The sequence below is a fragment of the Homarus americanus genome, unplaced genomic scaffold, assembly GCF_018991925.1.
Source record: "Homarus americanus isolate GMGI-L3 unplaced genomic scaffold, GMGI_Hamer_2.0 scaffold21642, whole genome shotgun sequence".
NCBI lineage: Eukaryota > Metazoa > Arthropoda > Malacostraca > Decapoda > Nephropidae > Homarus > Homarus americanus.
Genome location: NW_024732554.1, coordinates 48,760 through 68,541, shown reverse-complemented (window position 1 = coordinate 68,541; position 19,782 = coordinate 48,760). Strand labels below are relative to the sequence as shown.

Genomic DNA, 19,782 nt, shown 5'->3' with positions numbered 1-19,782 from the left:
CTTCTTCCCTTTTTGTCTTTCCGTCTCTCTGCTGTCACCCGTTTGTTCCTGTGTTCCCCTCAGCCTTCCCTCCCTGCCTTTATGACTGCTTCACTCCTTCCCTCACTCCCTACCGCCCTTCCTCCACCTCTCCCTACTTACCTCCTTCCATTCCTCCATACTTCCCTCCCTCCTTCCATATTTCTCTTTCTCTTCCTGCCTCCTTACCTACTTTTCTTTCTGCCTTCATGCCTATATCCCTCCCTCCCTCCCTCCCTCTCACATACCCTGGGGACAATAGGTGCCCAGAGGCGTGATGCAACAGGTGTTGTCCTCAGCAGCTGCAGCAACTGGTCCCTCGAGATGGTCTTGGCCACAGCACCTCAGGCCACGACGCCCCGAGCCCAGGACAGCGGTGGAGGGAACCGCCCTGGATCATGATAAATGGGAAGACGCGGGGGAGAAGGAGGGGGACGATGAAGGAGCGAATTGTGATGATTTGCGTATTAAGAAGGAGATAACAAAGGAGGGAGGATAGTGTAAGGAAGGAGAGTAGATAAGAAAGGACAAATGATGATGGAGAAAGAAGGAAGCTGGTGTAAGGTAGAAGAAGAGAAGGTTGGATAAAACACGAGAAGGAAATGACGATAGGTGAACGACAATGAATGGAAATAAAATGGTAGAAAGAGACATTAAATAGAGAATAGAGAGAAACAACAGAGGTAAACAGGAAGGTGTATGTGAGGCGAGAACTCCATGGTTACCTGTTGTGTTGTGGTCCACCTGCAGGAGGGGCAGGAGGGTGGGGGGGTGTGGCCTCAGGAAGCAGGTTCTTGGCTCCCTCCCTCAAGGTCCTTCTTCTTGTTCTTCTTCTTCTCTTTTGTATTATTCTCTTTCTTCTTGTTCATCAAATTCTCCTTTCTCGTCTTCTTCATCATATTCTCCTCCTCCTTCTTCACTCATTTTCTTGCGTCTCTCTTGGAATGTCTTAATACCTGTTGTTTTGTGGTATTAATCTGATTTTGTCCTCAATCTCCCTCCCTCCTCCTCTTCCTCCCTCCTCATTTATCTTTCTCCTTCCTTCACTCACTCCTTCCTCCATTCTCCTCATCCGACCGCTATCTCTCCCTTCCTCTCTCCGTACTTTTATCCCTCCCTCCCTCTCTCCAGCTCACTCTTAAACACAGCAACAACTTATTTAAAGGAGTAAAAAGTAAATAATTGAAAGAAAATAAAAGGGAAATAAGAGGGAAAAATAGGCAAGAAATTATAAAAATAGTTAATTATGATAAATGTAAAGGAAACAAAACAAAGTTGAGACAAAGTAAATTAACATAACAAAAAAAAAGGAAAATGAAAATAAACAAGAAAATGACAAAGTAATCAAAGCGAGACTTAATATAAACGAAGGACAAACAACATCTTGATTATGAAACTGAAGGGAAAACAATATAGTGAAGGTGGATAGTGAAGGAGAGGGTGGAGGGGGGTGTGCTGGGGGGGTGAGGAGAGGTGGTGTGCATCTAATATCAGAAAGTCGTTCGTAGTTTATTTTCGCGACGTCTTGGTTGACTTTGTGTTCGCGAAAATAAGTCCCCGCGAGACATCTTTCACGTATGCAAATATATGCTAATTCTGTTACAGCTGAAGATGCTCCCAATGTGTTCTTTCCTTTGTGGTAAAGCTCCTTCGAGGTGCTAAGGACTTCGGCTATGCTCCTTATTGGTCTACCTTTTCGGTAAATTCTCCAGCATTTGGGAAATTACGTTAAATTCTCCTGCATTTGGGGATTGATGATATATTCCCCAGCTTTTAAAAATTTACGGTAAAATCTCTTATATATGATAATCTATGGCAAATTATTCGGTATATGGAAATTTACGATAAATTCTTCAGCATTTGGGAAATTACGGTGATTATTTGTTTACAGATGAATGAAAAAATTATCAGATATCTTGAAGTAAACAAAAATGACAATAGTTTCCAGTAAATGTTGCCTTCTTGACCACTGAACTAAATGTTGTTTATCGAAGCGGAAACGAAAGATGTGAGCTCGTCTGTTTAGAACTTTTTGGCGGCCATTCCATCCTCAGAAAACAAAAACAAAAGAATATTGACCTTATCCCGTGGAGGAAAAAAAACCCAACAGGAGTCGCCTCAGCCAATAATCGCAGGTCGAGATAATTTTCCTATAACAAAGAGAGCGACAAAAACACGGAGGTCGGAGAATGAGAGAGAGGAAGAGAAGGAGGATTGGGAGGAGGAGGAGGAGGAGGGGTGAGTAGGAAGAGGAGATGGAGCAAATGGAAGAGCAGCAGCAGTAGGAGGAGGAGGAGGGGGAGGAGAAGACCCGCTAGCTGCGCAATTATAACAGCGAATTATTGCGTCTTGTGTTGCACGGCAAACAACAATGGTTAAAGGTCGTCACGGCTGGAGGCATTAATTGTCAAGCTGATTCGGGCAATTATGTGTCATTTTCTGCTATGGCATACGGCCAGAGGGAAGCCTGAGTGAGTCCATTTGGGGGAGGCAGGTGTGTGGAGGTGCAGGTGCGTGGAGGTGCAGGTGTGTGGAGGTGCAGCTGTGTGGAGGTGCAGGTGTGTGGGGGTGCAGGTGCGTGGAGGTGCAGGTCCGTGGAGGTGCAGGTGTGTGGAGGTGCAGGTGTGTGTGGTGTGGTGTAGGTGGATGGTTAGGTTAGGTGAAGGTGAGACTCTCTTACTGTGAAGTAATCTGATTTAGGTGAAGTGTCTGGTGGTGAAGACTTATTAGTTGGGTAAATATCATTAATTATAACAGGAAGAGAAAAAATCGGTGCTAATTATAACATAGATGAAGCGCACACACACACACACACACACACACACGCATCGCACACACACACACACACACACACACACACACACACACACACACACACACACACACTACTCCAAACAGCAGATAAGTTGCAATATCTGCCGGTAACACTTCCATCTCGCCCTCGGCTCAGCGACATTCATATACTCAACATAAATCATATCCAAACTCACTTACCAGCCATATCTGCGAGTCCCTCCACTCCCTCCCTCCTTCCCTCCCTTCCCTCGTCCTCTCCCTCCCCCTTACCTAAAAGCTTCTCTCTCCATCACCCGCAGCGCCCCCTGAAGCTGGGAATATCGCCGCGTCCATAGCCAAGGGGAAGAACCTGTAGCTAGCCCTGCTCCCACTACCTCCACCTGCTGGGTATAGTGAACATCGTCTTAACTCTGTTCGTCTTTCTTCACGTGATCTGAGTTATTCATCTTTCTCTATTCAATTAATTTTTTTATTCATATATACATTTATTTATTTATTTATTTATTTATTTATTTATTTATTTATTTACTCATTCATATATTTACCCATTTTTTCATTTAACTATAAATTGTAATTGGATTCTGCAGTGGTTTAGAAATAAGATCTGTAACTGACCTAAAGAGGACGAACAAATCAGCGTTATTGGCACTCTAGGTCTTAGGTTGTGTGGCACTAAGCCCCAGTAGCGTGTAGTGGCACAGTGGCACTCAGAGGGGCACTTACACCACTCTTAACTACCTATAACACTCGTACTGCCATGTGTAATAAAGAGTGGTCATTCGTTTAGGCTGTAAGTGGATTAGATTACGTCACTCTTAAATAATTGATACTATACAGTTACTTCCAGTCTCAATACTCGACACAGTTACCTCCAGTCTAAATACTAGTACGCTTCAGTCACCCCCAGTCTAAGTTTAGGTACTGCCTTACTCTACCTGGCCATTACACTATTAAAAGGAGCCGAAGTCCTTCTGTTTATAGACTAAAGGAAGGATTAATGATAATCTTCCTACGCGCAGAATAATCCTAATAATACAACGCGGGTCTAGGATATAATTATATTATTAATCTACACGAACCTTCCCCCCTCTCTCGCTGACGTGAATTACAGCCTAAATGGGGATGTCTTTAAGGGATAAATTTCTCAAAATGTTGGCCGTAATCATCGACCATCGAGGCTTGGGAGTGATAGCATCGTCTTGTCCCCGTAATTCGTTAACCTGTGGGAATAACCTTGAATCAATCAGGTGCACAATGTCAACACAGACTGTAAACTCTAATGACGGTCACTGATGCAAATTATGTTGTTAATTGTAATATACGGTAATTACTGCTGGAACCAATTATTGGGACTGCCTTTCCTCCTGACCTCGCGCTGTTCCGATTGCCGCCACTGTTGTTGTTGGTGGTGGTGGTGGTGTTGTTAATGTTTTTGTTGCTGTTGGTGGTGTTGTTACTGTTGTTGTTGGTGTTGTTATTGTTGTTGTTTTTTGTGTTGTTGTTAGTGTTGTTGTTATTGCTGTTGTTACTGTTGTTGTTCTGCTGCTTTTATTGATTCTGCTGTTGTGTTTGTGTAAGAGTTCTTGAACCTTGCTTGATCCATAATCGTTTAAACTACGATGAACTATGTTAAGTTCTTATTATTTTTAGATATCTCGACCATTTCCATCTTTATCGGTATTATCTTCATTCCTGCTTTCTCCTACGAATGAAAGAAAGGACAAGACGATCAGATTATTGATGTCTTTAATGGAATTGTCTTTATATTGAACCTTTGTGGATTAATATGCAAATTTATATCTTGTCATCATTACCTCCGTCAATTCCATCATCATCATTATCATCAATCGTCATCAGCATTATCATCAGTCATCATCTTCATCATAATATTGTAAGTGTTTGTCATCATATTTATCGTTACAGTATTGAAATATTGACCACTCTCCACTAATCATCATCATCATATAATTCAACCTAACCCTCAATCTGTTGCTAGTGACGTCATCAGAGGACCATTCCAGTAACTAGTTCAATAAACCCTTAAGTACACTGTGTGAATCTTAACTACTGTACACTGTGTGCTTCATAAATACTGTGTGGGAATCTTGAGTACTTTGAGGAATCTGTGTACATCTTGAGTACAGTGTGTGTGTGTGTATGTTTCTTGAGTACACCAGTATGGGAATCTTTAGGACGTTGTGTGCATCTTGAGTACAGTGTGTTTCTTGAGTACAGCAGTGTGAGAATCTTTAGGACGTTGTGTGCATCTTGAGTACAGTGTGTTTCTTGAGTACACCAGTATGGGAATCTTTAGGACGTTGTATGCATCTTGAGTACAGTGTGTTTCTTGAGTACAGCAGTGTGAGAATCTTGAGTATTCTAAGGAGTACTTGTGTGTGTGTGGGGGGGGGTGTTACTAACGAGTATATATGTATGTATGTGTGTGTGTATCTGTCTTATACACGCACATACCATAAATTATGTGTACGTTTGAGAGAGAGAGAGAGAGAGAGAGAGAGAGAGATTATGGCTGACATCACACACAAACACATAAAACAAACAACGCCCTTCCACCCCACAAACAAATAAAGTCACAACATATTTACTCGTGTTGATAGCCATTATATATCCCGTACACTGAGAGCTGTCACCCATTAGTACAAGCTAAGTGACCATCAACTTGTATATATCCCAGCTAGGTACAGTACAGGTGACCATTACCCACCAACACATAATTTAAACACCATTTTTGTTTTTTCTCCTCATAGTTTGAATTGATTTCTCATGTTTGGAAATGATCATCAGTAACCTGTATGATGTATGGCTGTTTTTCGTAGACGTTTAGTCTGGGTTTAGATGTCAACTCTTTATGTTAATTTGTCTATATTCAGGTTAGTTTAGGTTAAATTTGTTTATGAATATTACTCCGTCAACAGCGTCTATATAATCTTAAATATTATTCATTATCATTCACATCTATATCACCCGAATACTTATTTTTATTAAGTATTATTCATATAAGTAGAATCTGACCTACTTATATCATCACATTCCAGCGGCCACTTGTGTTGTGTACACCTGGTGGTCAAAAGTTCACTCCCTCCCAAACTAAAGCAGAATCGACCCCAAACGAGATCAAACAACACACCGGCACCAGATGACAGTCAGGGTAAGTCAGTTCGGAGACTCATTCTCGTGATTCAGTGTCATTATAGAGAGCGAACATTTATCCCTGACTGCACTGTACATCACTGTGTACTGTATATTTACGCGTCTCAGGTCATCCCTGTCTCGATCACAGCGAGAGATTTGGTTATTCGTGTTGATGCTGGGACGGTTGTGGACGGTCAGTGATAACTGTATAAATTGTAGCTGTCTAACTGTCAAACTATTTGTTTAATTATCGATCTATCTGTAACTTTCGAACTCTCTATCTAACTATCGAACTAACTATCAAACTTTCGAACTTTTTATCTAACTGTCGAAACTCTCTGTCTAACCATCTAACCATCTGACTTTAACTAATTATATACAACAAATGCATCTCTCTCTCTCCTTTACTATCTACACTATCGTAGTTCCCATCCGCCCTCGTTACTGCTTCGTCTTAACATCAGTGGTTCATTATGTCATATATTACAGGGCGAGGAATTAGGGCAGACGGGTGTAGCGCCAGTGACAATTCCCACCCAAATTTCAGGTAATTGTCAGTTAATTAGAGTAGGCAGGAGGAGGACGGGTCTGGGATTTTCCTTAGGCCATTCACAGTAAGAGTGTGATTAGTGGAAGGGAAGAAGAGCATGGTTGGGTGAAGTATAGTGAAATACCTGTCTGTGTTTGTCTGTCTGTGCTACGTGTGTGTGTGTGTGTGTGTGTGTGTGTGTGTGTGTGTGTGTGACCAAAATGAGACGATACATCCACTTCCTAAATCAAGACACCTCATTTCCCTATTCCCTAATCTCCCCACCTCAACTTCACCCTTCACTAATGTCCCCACTGCACCCCTACCATCAATCTCGCCAGGTACTAACTTTTACCAAACTCCCCATTTCTTCCCCATCACCACCAATCTCCCCACCACCTCTCCTCCCCATCACCACCAACCTCCCCATCACCTCCTCCCCATCACCACCAATCTCCTCACCACCTCTCCTCCCCATCACCACCAATCTCCCCATCACCTCTCCTCCCCATCACCACCAATCTCCTCACCACCTCTCCTCCCCATCACCACCAATCTCCCCATCACCTCTCCTCCCCATCACCACCAATCTCCCCACCACCTCTGCCCCAACCACTAGCACCTCGTTTCCCATGATCTTCCCAACTCATTATTAACCATTTCTCCTTAAAATTCTAGACTAATTACACTCCCCAGATTTACTTAGAGGCTTGAGGAGCTACAGACGTCCAGAGAGAGAGAGAGAGAGAGAGACAGGAGAGAGAGGAGAAGGGAGACAGGAGATAGAGAGAGTGAGGAGGAAAATGGAGAAAAGACATAGAGAGAGAGTTAGGAGGAAAGGGGAGATAAGAAAGGAGAGACGGAGAGTGAAAGAGATAGGGTGGGTCAAGAGGTAAGAGAGAGAGAGAGAGAGAGAGAGAGAGAGAGAGAGAGAGGTCGTAGGTAGTAATTGAATCATGTAAATGAGGTATTGGTTTTATGCATGACCCGGCCAGCAGCCCTCGGAGGAAAGGATCGAATGTCGCTAATTGGAGCCGGGAACACCATCTGTGCCCCGGGGGATCACCTCCAAGATTGTCTTCTCTGATGAAGTGGCCTCCGTTGCCTCCGCCCACATCAGCAGTGTCTTGATGATTCGTCTTAGGATTGGTGCAATTAGATGATTCGTAGAACTAGGTGATTTGTTATTGACTCCTCTGATTCGTAGAGCTAATGATTCGTTATTGATTCCTATGATTAGTTGAATCTTCAGGTGATTGGTTAACACATCTCAAATAGGACGATGTGTTGCCTATAAACCTCAAGTAAACTACGAGGTCTAGTCATCAAAGGGTGCAATGACTGAGTGGTTACAGTGCTCGTCCTCAGTCCTAAGAGTCGTTGGTTCACTTAGATATGAATGGGTACCTACATTTATAATTTGGAAAGTGAAAGCAGTCGAATGCAGTACCGGCCACGTTACCTTATTTCATACCGAAAAAAACCGGTTAGTCTACAGTGTGCTACGATCGTCAAGCCTCGAAGACTATTGGAGTTATTATTATTATTATTATTATTATTATTATTATTATTATTATTATTATTATTATTATTATTATTATTATTATTATTATTATTATTTTGTTTTTCACGTTTCATTTGCCCACCATCCACCATCAGTTGATTCGTCTGCACTTTGAACAAAATCTTGCAGGATGAACGCATGTTGACTGTTGTGTTGTGGATGCTGGTCAGGACACCTTAATCCAGCCCTCGGTCACGCCTGTGTTAATCTCCCTCACACAGACACCGTCAGAAGTGTGGTGCTGCTGTTCTCCTGACGGGGCGAACCACAATACTGAAATATCCTCGTCTTATTTCAACTATAAAACGAATTATTTTTTTTATATACAAGCGTTTGATATAGTTGTTTAGAACTCGTATATCATCGGTTAATATCGGGGACGTTTTATATCAAGTTTATGAGAGGGAATTTGATTTACATTTTAATGAATAACTTTTTGTTCAATGTCAAAACAACTCTTATGGTTTGGGATGCTGAAGAATTACACTTTAATACGGTTAGTGGCTGTACAATTGTTTATAATAAAGAGTGATAAGTAGATACGTAGGAATACTTCGAGATAAAACTATAATTAAAAATATTGAGAGTAGATATTTAGACAGTCAAATGATCAGTGTTTTATAGTGGTTGATAAATAGACGAAAAACAATAAATATACCAAGAATAGAAAGAAAGTCAAATGAATTAAGAATATACTTTATGTAAATCAAATGGATGTATAATTAATCGATTGGTGAAAACAGAAGAAAAGGAAGAGAGAAAGAGTTCGAGAGATTAAGGAATTAAACACACACACACACACACACACACCAGCGTAAATCGTAAGATAAGGAGGGTTCGTAAAACCTTGGGGGGGGGGGGGTCTGTAAAAGAAGCGATTCCCAGAGATTTACTCGACCATCTATCCCGTGACAACAATACCCTGAGTTAGCCAAGAGTTAAATATGATCGAATAATTACAGAGGCCAAAGTTCTCGGTCTCTTGTTTGTTGTTGCATCACTCCCAGAAAGAATCTTCACGGAGGCGGTCGATGAATTTCAAAATGAACACTGCGACTCCTGTTGTCTCGGTAGGGTTGTCAAAATCCTTCGTCTGTTGTGTCACATTGTCTCACACAAAATCGTAAAGATACTTCTTGGAGTGAGTTACACATTAGTGGATAAGGAAGTCTTAAATACCATCGTCTATCTAGGGTGACCTTGAGAGATTTCCTATCAATGATTCTTTTCACTTATTTTCCATTATTATGTTTTATTTTTGTTTATTTATTGGTTATTGTTTTTTTTATTTGTTTTTAATCTTATAACATCTCACTTACACCCAAATAAGGACGGATAGTTAGACTGATACATTATTCTGTCCATAAATGTTTTGGGTTTACGAGTCTGAATCTCGGGGTTGGTGGTTCAGGAGGAGAGGCTTCAGTAGTCGACTATACAGTGGGATCTTGGTCTTAGTGAGTTATCTTTGTGGACATAAGCGAGCTGTAGGGTTCGGTTAAAGGGCTTTGTATGTACCCAAGGAATTATTACGGTAAAGGAAGTTTTTTTTTTTCATAGCAAGGTCAAGATAAAGTACAGTAGAGGCATCATGATAAGGTGATGGAGGTGCAAGGTAAGGTAAGGAAAGGGGTTTTTGTACTTACCTTAAGGGGATTGTTTGGGCTGGTAAGGGGTGACATGGTAAGGTAGGGGATAAGGGTTATGTATTCACTCTAACCTTTAACTTATAAACAACGCGTGTGTGTGTGTGTGTGTGTGTGTGTGTGTGTGTGTAAATCTGGAGGAAAAACTTATTATAATTTTGTTTACTTATACTACAAACAGTAATGACTCTCTTAAAAAACCTTCTCAACTCCCCTCAGGCGATGTAGGGTACGCCACAATATTAAAGAGTTCGTCATCCTCTCCCACCCCACCCTCCCCTCTTTCTCACTACCTCCCTATTCTCACCCCTTCCCCTTCCTCCCCTTCCCCATCCTCTCCATGCCCCCTCCCTCCCCTTCCTCCGCACACCTCCTCCTCATTACCTCCCTCTTCCCCTCCATAAAAAGTTATACGATTTTTTTAATTTTAATATCCCAGCATCTCATCGTGGCAGGAGCCGGGCAGTCGATAATGATTAATGATTAACCTCGAAAGCCCTATTGAGAAGTTTATCGTAATTAAGACGCACCTCTCCAACTGCTCTCTCTCTCACTAAGTCATCCTCCTCTATTCTCATGCCACCCTTCATCCTCCCTGTCTACCTCCCTTCGGAGTTCCTCCCTTCCCGTCTTCTTCCTCAATTGTTCCTCCCTTCATTGTCCCTCACCATCATCTTCCCTCCTCTCTTCTTTCTTCCCTGTCTTTCCCTTTTCCACCTTCCTCTTTCCATTTCCATTTTCCTTCATCGGTTGTACTCCTGTTCCTCTCGTTATTATGCCGTTGGTTTCTCCTATGCCACCTTTTCTCGTTTCTTTTTCAGCCATTCTTAGGTTTTCTTTGACCTGTTACCTCTCGTTATCTCACCCTTTTCCTCTTCTCCTCTTTTATTCTCCCCAGTACTCTCCCCTCTCTTCTATGTAGGGGAGATGAAGAGTGGGTGTAAGTGACTCCTCGCCCCCTCTCACTCCCCACGCTACACGCCCATTCTCACCCCGCCACCACCCACACTACACGCCCATTCTCACCCACCACCACCCACACTATACTCCCAGTCTTCCCCTTTACCCAGCCACATTCCCTCGTTCACACTTTGGTACCCCGCCCTTAAATAACGTTTAGACAGGGCACACATATTACCTTCAGAGATGGCACTCATATTTCAAGCCTGGCACTCAAACCCCAGACATGGCACTCAAAAACATTCAGACATGGCACTCAAATTTCAGATATGGCACTCAAACTTTAAGTATGGCACTCAAATCCCAACTTAGGCAACGCGCGTCTGTGTGTGTGTGTGTGTGTGTGTGTGTGTGTGTGTGTGTGTGTGTGAGTAGCAGCGGCAGATCCTTGGTGAATCTCACATCTCTTTGGCTGTAACTTTACGAGATGGTGCAGCCAGGCTTGAGGTGCGCCCTGGCCCAGTGGTCGCGTAGCTCACCTGCCGATACACACTCGGGACTCGACACTGGGGCCCCCTTAAGAAGAACTCCTGCGTTCTTAGAAGAGAGAGAGAGAGAGAGAGAGAGAGAGAGAGAGAGAGAGATAAAGGCTGAAATGGTGGGATTTCAGGAGCCCTTATAAATAACTCTTGCGTTCTTAAACAAGAGAGAGAGATAGAGAGAGAGAGGAGAGAGAGAGAGCAAAAAGTTCGATATTTTTTCACTTGTCTTCCACTGCGTTTGGACATTCATGCACTTCAAGACCAAAAGACAGTCCGTTGTGGTGTTGACTGAGCTTCGCCTTGTAGACTCTGGTTGACTGTTTGGTAGTGTTTTCATTTTCTAACATTATATATAGTCTTTAACCTGTCTCCATTTTTACTCAAGATTGACATCTGAAAGATCAAGCACAGTTCTGTACCTAGACTTCAAGGGGATCTTCAAGGTGTATTATAATTAAAACTAAACTAATCTTTAATATACCGTTTATATAATATTTATTCTCAAGCCTATATCAAATGTATAAGTATTTATATAATGTGTATATGCCCTTCCGTTGTTTTCTTTCAGCGGATTCTAAAGTAAAAGTCTTGAGAAATACTGTAAATTATTTTAAGTAAACCTGTAGTGGTGTGTTCCACGTCTTGTAGAATTAAAGAGAACCTTGACATCCATCTTCATTCATTATACTTTTCTACCTAACCTAACCTAACCCCCCCCCACCCCTCTCCGTCTTGAAACTTTAAAAAGGGAACATTTAAGAAAGGTTACTTGTACCTGAAGGCCGCCAAAACAGGAGCAAGGAACTTCAGAAATGTTCCGGCCTTCACCCTTAAACCTCTAAAAGAAAACTGTGTAAGGAGACCCCCTCCCCTCCCCTCCCCCTCTCGCGCTACCTGGCTACCTCAAAAAAGCAACTGGAGAGAATGTGTGTATGTGTTTGTTTGTGTGTGTTTGTGTCTGTGTGTGTGTGACCCTCCACACCTGAGGAGAAATTCAAAATTCTCCCGGCGGGCGTCCTCCACACCTGCCACCTGGAATTATTCAAGAGGCGTCACCTTGGTCGTCACCCATCCGTCTCATAAAGACTCGGCCTCTTTTCCATAGTTTATTGTCTTTATATTAAGCTTTCTCATAGGTGGCGTCTCTTCCACGCTGGAGTATACTTTTATCTTCACCCCTGAAAGTTACCATCCCTTAAGGTTTGCGACACCATGTTACCATGTAGAGGATATAGACGCTATTCTTAGATGTAATATTGCACTGTCCTCCTCCCCTTCTACCGTTTTAAATCCTTAGGTTGGGTCACATGGCCACTTTACCTGATGGTTCCAGGGAAGAAAGTGCTACTCCAGTCTTGGGCAGCAGGGGTGTGACAGGGAGGGACTGAGTGTGTACGGTTCTATAACTTACCTGATGCTTCTGTCCGTTTTTGAAGGCGCTTATTATTATTATTATTATTATTATTATTATTATTATTATTATTATTATTATTATTCCATCCCGAATCTGTTTTCTTTTAATTAATTTTCGTCAAGTACTGTAAACCTCTTCACTTCTCTTTCTCTCATTTGGCTGAAGTAAAGTTTTTTCTTGTGTTCAATAAGCAACAGAAAATTTTATGTCATCTCAGAGGGAATTCATGAAGTCATGTCTAGTGTACGAGAGGAGGAGGAGGAGGAGGAGGAGGAGGGGGGTGACATGAGGCGGTAATGAAGGCGGCAGGAGGGACGCAGTGAGTGACCCAGGGCAACAGAGGGGCACGGTGTGGATGGGTGGAAAGGGAGTGAGTAGGTGGAGAGAGGAGGTGGAAGAGGTGGTGGTTGAGGGGGGTGGGTGTTAGAATCTTTATGGCGTAGGCTTGCAGTGGGTGGTAAGTTGTGGTAGGTGGTGGTAGTAAGTTGGTGTGGAAAACCTAGGTAGGTCATGCTAGGGGTCATACACACACACAACACTGACGACACGACACTCCACCTCTGCCCTCCTCCTCCTCCTCCTCCTCCTCCTCCTCCTCCTCCTCGTCCGTCGTTCCATCTTCTTGAGAGTGAAACACAACAATTCTTCCTTGTCTTATCCTCACAATTAATTTTATTATATTCTTCTCTATCCCGGTCATTTGTCTTAGGGTCTTACTCTTCCTATTTCCGGGTGTTGTTGTTATTCCCTCTTTCGTTACAATTCTTCCTATTATTTCTTCTTGTTCTTTTTTCTCCAACGAATTATTTTCTATTCTTCATTTTCGGCCTTTTTTTATTCGTTGGCTTTTGTACTGAGCTTTTATTTTTATCTCAGGGTGATCTTGTTATTCCTTCATTCGTTATTATTATTATTTTTTTCTTGTTTCTTTGTTTCCTTTAGTTAGTGTGTGTGTCTTTGTAATTCCTTCTTTGTCTGTTGGTTTGTTTAATAAGTGTTCCTTTAATTGCCATTTTTATTATTTTTTTATTTATTCCTGGTTTATTTTGGTTTTTCTTTCTCTTCTCCCCTTTTTTTTGTTACATTTTATTCTGGTTTATGTCTCTTTATCACGTTTCCTGTATTCGCTTTTGTTTATTTATTTTCTTGTTGTTGTGTCGCCTTTCTCTTCCTATTTTTTGCTGTTTGTTTATCGTCTTATCCTAATTTTCCTTGTCTTGTTTTTTTTCTGTTTATTTTTATCTTTTTTGGTGTTTCTGAATTTTTCTTTTTTTCATTCTCTCCTTACCCTTTTTCTCCTTCCCTTCTTTCCCCTTTCTCTCCCTCCTCCTCTCATACGTTTCCTCGTCATTCGACCCTTTTTCTCCCTCCACTTTCTCTATTCTCCTTTCTCCTCCTCTCTTTTCCCCATTCCCACCTTCCTGCGCCTTTCTCTTTCTCTTTGTACCCTACCTCCCCTTTTCCTCCCTCCTCCCTCTCCCTTTCTTCCCTCCTCCTTAACCCCCCCCTCTTGTCCTTAGGGGTCGTGAAAGGTCTAATTACCTGGCCATGGTCCGACTTTCACCTGTAATTAGTCAAGATTCTTACCTTACCTGGTTAGGGTGACAGTCAGTGTGGCCAGCCTCAGGGTTCGTGAGAGAGAGAGAGAGAGAGAGAGAGAGAGAGAGATTAAAACATATAAAGAACAAACAAAGGAACAAACAAAATCACAAAGGAAATCAGACAGGGGAGATGACGGCGAAGAAAACGACAGACAGACAGACAGAGAGACTGACAGACAAGAAGGGGACAGCGGCAGGACGCACACCCAGGGAGGAAGTGGTGGGGAGAAGAGTGTGGGTGTTGTGGTAGTGGAGGAGCATTACGGACAGACGGGAGCTACGTATAAAAAGTAAAGTAGAACTAACACACCCGCCAGGCTCTGTGTGTGTGTGTGTGTGTGTGTGTGTGTGTGTGTGTGTGTGTGTGTGTTGCTGTGATTACAAGTATAACCCGTCGATCACTCACGGATACTTCACCACATTAGACGTCCACTACTTTCACCAACCTGTCATTAGTAGCGGCACCGTTTTCTTTCACGTATGTTTTTTATTTCTTTTTTCGTGTGTGTGTGTGTGTGTGTGTGTGTGTGTGTGTGTGTGTGACGGTAATAGCTTCTGAGAAATGTGCTTTTGATGCTCCGTTGTTGACGTGAAGCGCTGGTCGTCCTCGTGTCGATGTCGAAGGTGTTACTTACGTCTGAGGAGCTGAGGGAGGGAGGGAGGGAGGGAGGGTAGGACGGAGGGAAAGAAAGATGGAGGGTGGGAGGGGGAGAGATGGAGAAAGGGAGAGGGGAAGGGAAAGTGTGTAGGAAGGAAAGGAGGGAGGGGTGGAAAGGAGGTGGGGGAGAATCAACACAGGTTCAGGTAAACTCTACTTCAACTCCAGGTTAACTACAGGTAAACCACCAGGAGCCACTCAGTAATGGTCTGGCAGGTGGGTGAGAGGCGACTGTTGAGTGGTGCGACGTGATGGTGATGGTGATAGAGATGATGATGATGGTTGATGGAGTGGTGATGGTGGTGGAGTTTGGTGGTGGTGATGATGGTGATAATGATGGTGGTAATAATGATGGTGCTGGAGTTTAGTGATGGTGGTGGTGTGTGTGTGGTACTGTACTGCATTGTGCCGCATCGTGTCGATAGTGGTGTTGTATAGTACTGAAGTGTGACAATAAAGAGAAGTGTCTACAGGTGAGCGGTGTGTTACGACAGTAGGTAATGATGATAGTGTACGGAGTTACTGAATCTGGTGTGGAAACTGTTAGTGACGATGTGAATTCTGGTAGAAAACATTGCTAGAACACTCTCTCTCTCTCTCTCTCTCTCCTCTGACTGGCTCTTTAAACAGGAACTTGCAGCTGCTGTATCCAAGTCCTCTCTCTTTCCCTCTCTCTCTCTCTCTTTCCCTCTCTCTCTCTCTTTCCCTCTCCCTCCAGACTCGTAATGAATGGGAAGGTCTTACCAAGTTCCGGCAAGTTGTAGAAGGTTTTCATCGTACACACAATTCATAGAGCATAAAAGTGTACAGATCCCGCGGTCTTGATTACACACACACACACACACACACACACACACACACACACAGCCTGTACATACCACCTCTTGGTTTCTCTAATAAAACACAACTGGTTTACATATATCCTGACCACAGCTGGTAGATCTACACCACCTGTCTCGCCTCAACCTGTGTGTGTGTGTGTGTGGCGTTAGGCTCACACCGCTTAGTACCCCCCCACCATTGACTCGTAAATGACTCCCAGTGCATGAGTCCAGCTTGATTACAGGGCACACTGGCTTGGGATGACTCGTAAATGACTCCCAGTGCATGAGTCCAGCTTGATTACAGGGCACACTGGCTTGGGATGACTCGTAAATGACTCCCAGTGCATGAGTCCAGCTTGATTACAGGTCACACTGACTTGGGATGACTCCTGAAGGCAAAAACACACCTATGTTTTTCTTTCCTTGTTCAATACACAGACGAAAAAAAATTAACAGTGGTAAAAAATTATCGAGCATAGTTGTGTATATTTATGTTAATAATAGACCAAAATACAAAAAGTAATGTTTAATTTTGTAATGATAATTGTGGAGTATTTACGAGTTATATATATCTCATTTGATAATATTGTGAAATACATAAGTAAAGCAATGTTTATTTATATAGTAGAACGATGGAAGTTATGCGTAGGTGTATAACATTTACTGTTCAATGAACATAAATAACTTCCGTAACTAAAGGCGACTTTGTTCAATAAGAGATGATGGGAAGTGCTGTGTAATGTTGTATTGTGTTGTGTTGTGTTGTCTGTAATTTTATAAACTGTGCAGAATATGTCAAGAAGTTGAAATGGCTAGTGTGTCTTGGTTAGTTAATATTTTACTATGATGAAGTTTTAACTCTCTCTCTCACGCGAAATAAAAGACACAATTACTTATTACACAACTTTGTCATCACGTTATTAAATCATATCTGAAAAAAAAATACATATCTTTCTCCTCTTCAGAAATATTTGCATTAATTTTTTTTTCCACTTGTTATCTGCGACAAATTTTATTCTGATATCTCATTATGATTATCCTACTCAGGCGCAATTTTAAGTAGAGTCGATATGTTGATGTGATTGTTAAAGTTGATATCGCTTTAATGAGTAGGTGGACTTATTCTGCTCCGATGATGGTAGGTGATAGTGGTTGTGGGTGGTGGTAGTTGGTTGTGGTTGTAATGGTTGTGGTGGTGAAGGATATTAGTGGTGGCGACTGCTGGTGGAGGTGAGTATGTTGGCGGAAACGGAGGTGGAAAAAAGAGTGGAAATGTGGGATTGGAGGTTGGGGGTGGAGATGAGGGTGGTGGAGTCTGCTGCTTTAGGTGTCAGGCCCAGGCGGAAGTGTGGTGAAGTTGGGTAAGCTTATTCCAAAAGTGTTTAAGTGGGTAGCTTGTGTATACTTACGAGCCAAGAGTCTCTGGGGATACACACCTCTTTACCTACTTAACAGTGTGTGTTTTGGATGTTTTGCAAAGTGGTGGGGAAAAATGGTGTGGGGGGGGAAATGAGAGTTTAGGAGTAACTTGGCTTTTTTCGTCCCTGCCACACTGGAGAAGTTTCCCTACACGAAAAAAATATTTAATGTAAATTAATTTCACGTCTTGTATAAACTTCCTTGACACTCATGTTAAGCTAATTAGTGTTTTGTGCTTGGTATTGGTTGATGCCAGTAGTAGTAGGAGTGGTAGTAGTAGTAGTAGTAGTAATAAATATAATAGTAAAAATAATTCTCATAATAATAATAATAATAATATTAATAATAATAATAAGTGGTAAATAAGTATTACCACTACTCAAAATGATTCAAATAATTTCTGTATTTTTCTACCTTGGATAATACAAAAAATCACTCATATTACAAGCCCAGGTGATAAATATTATAAAATAAAAATGTATCAGAAACTACTTAGAGAATTATAAGGAAATAATATGGGAAGATGAATGAAGCTGTTCTTCTATGTTGACGTATTCTAAAGACAATTCTCTACCTTCTTGTGCAGCGAGTAATGATGTTTAGTAATTATGGAAGAGATGTTTACCCGATGTTATTCTTGTTAGGTGAGGGTTTGAGCTGTGATTATTATTAGTATTATTATTGTTATTATTATTGTTATTATTATTATTGTTATTATTATTATTGTTATTATTATTATTGTTATTATTATTATTATTATTATTATTATTATTATTATTATTATTATTATTATTATCATTATTATCATTATCATCATTATTATTATTATTATTATTATTATTATTATTATTATTATCATTATTATTATTATTATTATTACTTTACTGAAAGATATATTTTTAAAGAAAATACTTTGATAAAAAAAAGTTTAGCACATGCAACTCAGTTTTAAGAGCAAAAAATAAATAAAAATAAATTTATTTAGACAGTCAACAAGCAGTATAAACAGCCTCTCCCCCCACCTGCTACACTCCACTTAATTCCAGCGTCGCTTTTTGCATGTGCAGCAGATGCTGACCTTCCGTGACCTTCTGACTGCGGCTGGTCACTTAATATTGCATGTTATTGTTGGTTTATTTATGAGAGAGAGAGAGAGAGAGAGAGAGAGAGAGAGAGAGAGAGAGAGAGAGAGAGAGAGAGAGAGAGAGTTATATGATGTAACAAAGAAAGTGTTGCACATTATAAGAGAGAGAGAGAGAGAGAGAGTGAGTGAGAATGTGAGTGAGTGAGTGAGTGGTCTTGGCCAGATAATTCTCAGTATCTACAACAGTAATCTCTATCGTACAGGCAAAGAATAAGGTAACGATATATTGATCTTAATGATACCAAGTTTGAGAAACTAAAAATAAAATATAACACATCGATGAAGAAAACTTAGGTCACAGTGTTTAATTAGTTTGTTTGTTGACTTTCTAGTTGGTTCCGTCTCTCTTTGTAGTAGGTCCGCGATCTTTGCCTGGGAAGTGTTGCATTAATAATACATCAACTTTTATCGTTTATAAAATGTTTAATACAGTACTTTATAATGTAATAGTTATCTTTGTTCTGGGATGATGGCGGCGGCAAGCTTACCTGAAGTTGTTCCTGCTAGGTCCCCCCCCCCACGCACTAACTTAATTTCTTCATTGGCGTAACATTCCTGGAACGACGAGGACTTCCCCATCTTCCCCCTGGGGTCTGGAAATACTTCATGCCCATCCTAAATAACAATTTCAGGGTCGTTTAGGGCCCAGGTGGGCATAATAAGCACCTGCTGAAGGAGACATTTGTTTAAATCTACATTGTTAAGCGACGCAGGACTTCACTTCACCTTTAACACCTCAACAACAACAACAACAACCTGCTGCAGGACTTTAGCTTCCCGGAGTGTCGACAGCTTGTTGAAGTGATTACTGTAGTGCGTGAAGTAACCCGTTATTATGGTCAGTTTAGAGGAAGTGTACTGCATACCTTCGTGTCATGTGAGAGTTACCTTCGTGTCACGTGAGAGATAAGCTAGTCCTATACAGTGCTCGGTAGGGGGAGGGGGGGGGGGCGCCTGGTGGTCGAGGTACCCCAGCCCAGCCCAGTATTTCCTCCACGACACTAATGCGCAAAGAATGGGTCGAGAACTGGGCGTCTCATCAGTGCTGCGTTTCAAGGCCGTAGAGAAGCGCCCCGAGCATTGCCTGTTGTTGTCACTTACCTTCACCTCCGTCCAGTGTCTTTCGTGCCATCGCTAGGGACGCCTCGTGTCACCACACCTGGGCATGAATACTGACCATTTGTTCAAACTTTTCCGTAATGTTTTCTTATAATCACAAAAATGGAACATTTTATGTTCAAGTTTTCTTCGTTGTAATCCTTATTTTAGCTCAAGGTTTTCTGCGTAAAATTTAATACAGCTTTGGTGCTTGAGACGCCGCGGGGGTGAATTATTATGTGTATATCGAGGAGCGAGCGGCTCCCGCCTTACTATATCAAGACACTGCGACTGCTGGAATGGCTCTAATTTCGTCACGGCCGGGACGCTCTCGACTTGACTTCAAATGAATGGCACAATGAAGGAGTTCTTTGCATAACTCGGTCCCACACATCCTTCACCTGCCCTGGACGGAGCTGTTACACCCACGACAACTAAATTGTTCAAAGTCGTAAGAGAGAAGCAACACGGCACCA

At 41.9% G+C, this 19,782-nt stretch overlaps 1 protein-coding gene across 1 annotated transcript in view; it reads left to right on the top strand.

Annotated features, from left to right (window-relative positions):
- LOC121868902 (irregular chiasm C-roughest protein-like) overlaps positions 1 to 19,782 on the top strand; it is an 81,415-nt gene that overhangs the window by 21,343 nt on the left and 40,290 nt on the right. The window contains exon 2 of the mRNA XM_042369916.1: positions 5,871 to 5,983. Coding sequence (XP_042225850.1) covers positions 5,972 to 5,983 — 12 coding nt within the window. The 5' untranslated portion in view covers positions 5,871 to 5,971. The remainder of the gene's footprint in view (positions 1 to 5,870; positions 5,984 to 19,782) is intronic.